This window comes from Bos javanicus, chromosome 20 (assembly GCF_032452875.1).
Source record: "Bos javanicus breed banteng chromosome 20, ARS-OSU_banteng_1.0, whole genome shotgun sequence".
NCBI lineage: Eukaryota > Metazoa > Chordata > Mammalia > Artiodactyla > Bovidae > Bos > Bos javanicus.
The window spans coordinates 35,845,199-35,852,955 of NC_083887.1; the positions used below are offsets into that span (position 1 = coordinate 35,845,199).

General features: G+C 37.9%; 1 protein-coding gene across 2 annotated transcripts in view; it reads left to right on the top strand.

Annotated features, from left to right (window-relative positions):
• Window positions 1-7,466, top strand: part of LIFR (LIF receptor subunit alpha) — a 79,389-nt gene extending 71,923 nt beyond the window's left edge. For both annotated transcript variants that reach the window (XM_061393683.1, XM_061393684.1), the window contains exon 20: window positions 103-7,466. In XM_061393683.1, the coding sequence (XP_061249667.1) occupies window positions 103-723 (621 nt within the window). In that variant the 3' untranslated portion in view covers window positions 724-7,466. The remainder of the gene's footprint in view (window positions 1-102) is intronic.
• Window positions 7,467-7,757: the final 291 nt, after the last annotated feature.

Here is a 7,757-nt window from a genome sequence, read left to right on the forward strand (position 1 = left end):
GCATCTGCGAAAAATATATAAAATAATGCTTCTTTTTGTAGGTGGAGCATCGCAGCAGCTTTTCATGGTATCCCTAATCCCTGTTTTAAAATTTATTTCTAGGGAAACAGTGCTCTTAAAACATTGGAAATGAATCCTTGTACCCCAAATAATGTCGAGGTTCTGGAAACTCGGTCAGTGGCTCTCAAAATAGAAGATACAGAGATAATTTCTCCGGTGGCTGAGCGTCCAGAAGATCGCTCTGACGCAGAACCGGAGAACCATGTGGTTGTGTCCTATTGCCCACCCGTCATCGAGGAAGAGCTAGCGAACCCGGGAGCAGAAGGCGGCGGGGCCTCACAAGTCATCTACATTGACGTCCAGTCCATGTACCAGCCTCAGGCGAAACCAGAGGGGGAGCTGGACAGTGACCCTGTAGGGGGAGCAGGCTATAAGCCGCAGATGCACCTCCCCGTTACTTCCACTGTAGACGATCTGGATGCAGATGATGACTTAGATAAAACTGCAGGTTACAGACCTCAGGCAAATGTAAACACTTGGAACTTGGTATCTCCAGACTCACCTCGGTCCACAGACAGCAATAGTGAGATTGTGTCTTTTGGAAGTCCGTGCTCCATTAACTCCCGACAATTTTTGATTCCGCCTAAAGATGAAGATTCTCCTAAATCAAGTGGAGGCGGATGGTCCTTTACAAACTTTTTTCAGAACAAACCGAATGATTAAGTGTCCCCCGTCACTTCAGTCCACCATCTCAATAAGCCCCCATTGCTAGAGCTGCCACATCAACACAAGGCACCTTGGAGGGATCCTGTGAAGTGTTGCTAGTGGGGTGGACTTCACTCTCACAAGTTACACTAAGAAGTGTTAATGTGCTTTTCATGCAGTCTCAAAGCCAAAGTACAGTAACTCAGAAATTGGATCCACACAACTCACAATTTGGAGCTATTTGGGATTCGAGCCAAAGAATTCTCACATTACTCTGCCTTCAAGAAGCTTTTCAAGAACAAGCAGTGCCAGGCCCATTCGTGCAAAACAAACCCTGCAGCAGCTATATTCTGTTCTGTTGTTCATTGGGTTTTCTCACACTTATAATTTATGGAATTGCACACAGATTTGCAGGCAGGGGGGTAAAATGTCAAAGTAACAGGTGACGTTACTTGCCTGACATTTGCTCCATTCCAGATGAAAACCAAGCACAGATTTGGAAACTTTTGACATTATTCTTTATCCACAGCATTTAAGAAAATTAATATAATTTTTAATGTAGCAGCAGCTATTTAGTGTTTTGTTTGATAAAGTATGCTGATTTCTGTGCCTACTGTATAATGGTTATCAAACAGTTTTCTCAGGGGTACAAACTTGGAAAACGAGCGTGAAACTGACCAGCCCAAATCAGAATCATGTCTCCTTGCTTTGGTAGGCGTTTTATGTTGTTCCATTATTTTTTAGTGTTTGTGCTAGCTTCCCTTATTAGGTTGCCCTAATATTTAAAAGTAAATTTCTAAGACTGTAGATTTTAAGTTTTTTTTTTTAATTGTGTTTTTTTATGACAGTGTCAGTTTTATAAATATATGAGCAAATTCAATATTATTCATAAACACAGGATTCCAGTGACTTACTATTTGAGACGACTACTAAGCAATATCTGGCAGCATCAGCTGTCTGTATAGGTGGGATTGGCCTCAGTTCCTCCTGAGAAGACCACGCTTTGAGCCCTGGTTGCCCGGGCAGCGTGAGCATCTCTTGACACCTGCTAACGGGTGTTCTTTCTCATCGCACATCTTAGCAGTTTCTTCCTCTTCATCAGTCCAAGCTAGTTGTTTCAGTCCTCAAACTTTTCAATATAAAACTAAAAAAGATAATGCTTCCTAACAGGGACAGTTGCTCAAGGGCTCTTTCATAGAGAATGTTACTACAGCGGATTTGAATCCATGGGCGTACCTGTATTAAAGGTGCTCTGGGAGATGTCCAGAGGGGGGTCCTCACAGCATTCTCTGTCCACCCCTGATCTTCACACATGATGTCTGAAATGAGTGTTGTTCTTGGAGAAGCATATTGAAGAGCTAAAAACTGTATCTTATATTTTCCCTGCCCTCAGGTTGTCTGTGTATTTTATCTTTTGAGAGTTAAGGCCAGAGTACTTGAAAATTTGGAAGATCTGAAGAAGTCACGATAAGCCCCTTTTTATTTATCATTCGAGATTCTGTAGTGTATGTGCACATAATGGATCAGGTTTTTTTTCTTTTCTAGCCCATGATGTATCATTATAAAAAACATGTTGTAGAAAAAAGGTTCAACAAGGGACAAAAATCTACTTAGGTAGTACTCTATTTTATGAATCCTGATTTTAATTGCTAGGATTCAATTAAATCCCAGAGCTTCCTGGTAGATGAACATGTGGAGTGAAATACAGTTAATTATGTATGCACATAGTATACAGTAAAACCACATAATAGCTCATAGATATTTTCAACAATGAAAGTTGTATCAAACCAGAGCCACCTCTAAACAGTTTGCTCTGTCCTGTTATTTCTCCTGTTGGGCTCCTTCCCTTAGCTTTCACCCCAGACACTGAGCCCTGGGGCTGCCTTCTTTCCCTGCAGAAGCTTGTTTTTACCACACCCTTCTTTCCCCCAATTCATGCCTCTTTTCCCGTCAAAACTCACCAGTCCTATACCTCATCTCTTTAGGATAAGTGTTTAGTCCTCTAAAGTGTCCCTTTAGGCCAAGGTAGAAGTTTATTGATCTTCACTCCACTAACCTGAGATAATGGAAAAAGGCCGGAAGAGATTGTTTTGATTTCCATTATATGTGTCGTAGCTCCTACCATCTACCTACATAGCGACTCCTTTGTTCGGCTCATGGTGCATTTCACCGGGGCTCTCAAGTCCTCTCACTCCGTCCAAGGCTTCATAGCTTGTTCTGTATGAAGATTCAGAGTGCAGCTCACCTCTCCCCTGCCCCTGGGGATCTACACACAGGATTGCTGGGTTAATGAGCAGCAGAATGTCTCTCTAAGTCTGGGCAGGCTCCTTATTACTTGTGACAGGCTTAGAAGAGTGTGGCTTAGGTCTGAGGTCAGAACAGATTTCTCTATATTTCCCCTGTTGAAGACTGCCAGACCTCAGCTGCAGGTGGAAAGTGATTACCACCCAGCCCCTGGGCACCTGGGGACAGGGAGAGGGGAAGAAGACACCCTCTGACCCATATCCAGTTGTCTGTGTCACTGCAGACCCTGGTAAATACTCAGTGCCAGGACCCTGCATATATGGGTGAGAGCTGGTCTAATAGGGCCTTGCTCTGTGCAGTCAGATTAGCTTCTCTTCTGAGGGAGGGCCTCCCTCCAGCCCTTCCTGATTGGAAGAATTATTGGGAAACCCACCTTTCCTGCCAAAGTTTCCAGTTAAAGCCCAGTCATTGGTTAGAAAATTCTAAATGTCTGAAATATATCCCAGTATGTCTTGATTAGTGCCATTAAAGGATACATTTTCACATCTCTTCCAAGCCAGCAAACCAAACTTCCTTGTGAGGAATGGAGATTCTGATGGTCATTGTGACTACCTTTCTCTTATGAGTGGCCATCTGAAATAATACTTAACATAAAAATATTCTTGGAAGACTTAGCCAGGCTTTTGACACTAGATAGACCTTATTAACTGCGTATTGCATGGACTAGCATCCGTATACAATTGAAGTCTTCAGTGTGCTAAACCTGTAGGAGCCTGGGTTTGACACTGTGGCCCAAATATCTGAATAGTTGGGTGTTTATGTGCTTCAGTGATAGAGGTGCTCCATCCCTGCAGTTTACACAGAGTGGCAGCGATTCCCAGAAAAATTTACAGGCAGGAGTTTCAGCCTCATTTTCCATACCAGCATTGCTTTCACGGCTCATGGATCTGAAGGATTGCATTGAGAACATCTAGTCCTATTGCACTCTCAGAAACTGTGGGAAAAGTCATATTCTTAAACCTTCATGCAACTTGTATTCTTGTTGGAAATTAGTCCTGTGATTTCTTAGTTGTCTTCATACTGGCCATATTTAAAGAACATCACAGTCCTTTTTTGTACTTGAATAATTAGATGTAGTTTAGTGAAGGAGACATGTGAATGTTTTCTTCCAAAAGGAATTTGGAATCAGTTTTAACGAGTTTGAAATAAAAGTGCTCCCTAACCTGTTAATATGCAGAAAATATTATCTCAAATTTTTCTACTGCTGAGGCACATAATCTGATAAAACTTTTTTTTTTTTTCTGTTTAAGGTAGTTTTTACTGTTTTCTGTTCTGAACCATGTTAAAATTTGTATATCTTTTATAACATAGATTTCCCCCCTTATTTTGAAAGTATAAAATTGGGCATCTCAAAAGTCAAATGTGGGATCATTAGTTAATCACTAAGACTAGGCACATAATGGAAATTCAGTCAGGTTTTTTATTGACTGAGTCCCATCCCAGAATGTGTTGATTCAATAGAGTTCTCCTGCAGGATGGTGCATGCCAAGATCTAGCTTGTATAGATCTGAGACCACTGGCTCACAGACTCAGATCTACTGTAGAAGTGACTCCACAGGTTGAGTGGAAACTTGGGTCTTACACAGATATCTTATTCTAATCTAATTTTAAATATTCACAGTAACTTTTATATGATGGGTTTACAATGTGGGACATGTTTGTACCAACCAATTAAGTTTGTTCTAGCAAATCAACACATTGATGTGTGAGTTTTACTGATTAGAATGAACATTCATTCTCCTGATAAACTCTTAAAAGCTTTTATTTTAAACTGATACTTCCTGCTAAAACAAAGTTTCGTGATACCATGGCCATTTTATTTTTTATATCCAGAAGAAAATCTTTGACAAAAGAAAACGATCTGTGGCTAAACTTACTGGCAGTGTAGCTTTTAGACATGACCTTAGAATATCATTGGAAATGACTTGTTTTGAATTTGGTCTATTTATACCTCCGTGGATTATGTGCCAAGGCTATTAATATTTAAACCTCTTACTTCAATTAGGTGGTGAGATTTTTATTCCTTTTCAGTTAGTACTTTTTGTCTTTTAACTATTACATGATCATACTCATGCTGATTTTAACACAGATGAACTATCTTTAATGCTGGTAATAGATTAAAGAACAACATTCTGTTAATTGAGATGTCAGACTTTGTTGTATATGGTAAAGTTTCATGGGATGTGATTTGAATATATCCAAATCCTTATAATTATGATCCTGGATTATGATGGAATTCTATTATTTTTAATCATGAATAGCATTTCTTTCTCCCTACATTAAGAATGTTAATATTTTGGATTATAAATCATGTTATCAAGAGAACTTACACGTGTGAGACAAATTCTAACTGTGGGACATTTTTATGAAAATTAAAAGTAGTGTTTTTAGAGAGAAACCCTCTGAATGTTTTTTTAATGTGCAAGTGCCTAGTTGAAGAAATACAGAAACAATAAATTCAAAAGCTTTTAAATAAGTAAACTGTAACTGATTGAATATTAACCAAATACAAAAAGTAATAAATATTACTTTTTGGTTGCTATAACTGAATACCCAAAAACCTAAAAGATGCATTGGGGAAAAAATGAATGCTTAAGTGATAAGGAATTAATTTTTATTACATTTATTAATGCATATATCATCTAAAATTGCCTTTGCAGTAGCCAATCAGAACTTTAAAACAAAAAATTTTCTAACAATATAGACCTTACACTGCACAGAATCCCAAAATAATTTGTAAACCTGATTGAATTTCACTTAAGTGTATTGAATTTCTTTATACATTTAAAATGTACTTCCCTTTAGAATTATCCCATTTTAAATAGGTAGCTTTCAGTTTCTGAACTTACTATTTTTTCCTAAGCATTCTAGTGGTATATTATAAAAGATCAAAAGATTTCTAGGTGGTAAAGCAATTTTATTTACGAAACATGGACAAGTTAACTGTTAGGTTTAACCTTAGCATTAGTATTTTTGTAGTTGATTATGGAAAACAATACTGAATAATTCTCATAAAATTTTTTTTCAAATCTCCACAGTTTGATTTTCAGTAATTTTCCCTATTATTTATGATATATCCTTCAATTCCGATTATTCCCTCCAGCATAATGTTTCAGAAAAATGACTGTTATGAATAAAACACACAAAAAAGAAACTCTCTTCCACTCATAGTTGTGGAAGGGTAGATATTCCTGGGATTGGGATTTATCCAATTATTTCCTCCAAAAGGGAAAAGGCTTTTTTTTTACATTTCAATTAAGAAATTGCTTGAAAAAAATTTGGCCTGGATAGAGAGACATCCTCAGTTTGAGATAGAAAGTGAAGTCGCACAGTCGTGTCCGACTCTTTGCGACCCCATGGGTTACCAGGGAGTCTACCAGGTAGTCTACCAGGCTCCCAGGCTCCTCCATCCATGGGATTCTCCAGGCAAGAATACTGGAGTGGGTTGCCATCTCCTTCTCCAGGGGATCTTCCCGACCCAGGGATCGAACCAAGGTCTCCCACATTGCAGGCAGACGCTATAACTTCTGAGCCACCAGGCTTGAGATGGTGCCACCCTAAAGTATGTCCAAAGGTAGAGTCGTTTTAAAGCACTCAGCTTTGCTCATAGAAGTGTGTTCCCTTTCCTTCTCTTTTGTCAGCCAGCTACAAGTCAGAGGTCCTTACAAATGCTAGACAGTCACCATTTTTTACTTTCAAAATTGCATTACAGTGAATTACTGTTTACAAAATACACATACTGTGAACAGATATAAGTTTTTGTCTTTTATAAGGTTGTTTGTAGAATGAGTGTTTTTTTAAAGGGGATGTTATATGTTAAATATTTTCAGTTTTTTTATAAATACTAGTTAACTGTTTACTAATTTTTGTTTGGTCAGGTGTGTGCCAATGTAGCTGAAAGATAGGGAGAAACTGCAAATCCAAAACTCTTTAATTTCTTGAAATGTTACCACTACAGACTTTTTTTTTTAATCCTGAATGATCAGTTGTGATGTTCGGCACCTAAAAATTGCGCTTAATCATGTCCGGAAGCAGTTAAATACACACATGCGGGAAGCAAACTGTATAGATCGCAGTATATTTGCGTGTTGCAGTCTGGTTCACAGAATTTCAGGTTTAACAGGGAATAAAATAACTCCACGTACAGAGATAACAACTGAAGTATTTTCTGCCTTAATGAAAATTTGGAAATTATGTTGCTGTTAAAAGGAAAAATTTGGACATTTTATATCATTGTATAATTTCAGAATGTAGTGTCCGTATCTTTTGGGAAACATGGTCATAGCAAGAACATAGAATTATAAGTAACCTATTACTAAGACACTTAAATATAAAACTAGTATGCTTGGCTGTTAACTCTAAAGATGTTACTTATGTCTGTTTTTAAAACATGCATGTATTTAACAATTTTATCATAGTATTGTCATGGAAAAAATAAATATATTTTCTTACACTGACAGATTTGGGCATTATTTAGGATGGGGGGATGGTTTCCTCCTATTTTAAGCACTTGGGAGAAGCGGTTTCTGCTTTGTTAACACTTTTGGTTCTGTCTCAAAAATTACAGTGGCTGTGAAGTAATCACACAGGGCTATGACTAAATTTTTAGTATTTTAATATATTGCTATGTCATTGATAAAACCTTCCATATATTCCACTACATCTACATTCTATTTACCAAAGAAGTTAACTATAAAAACAAGTAGTGGGGAACCAGCATTTTAAAACAAATAATAAATACTGGTCCT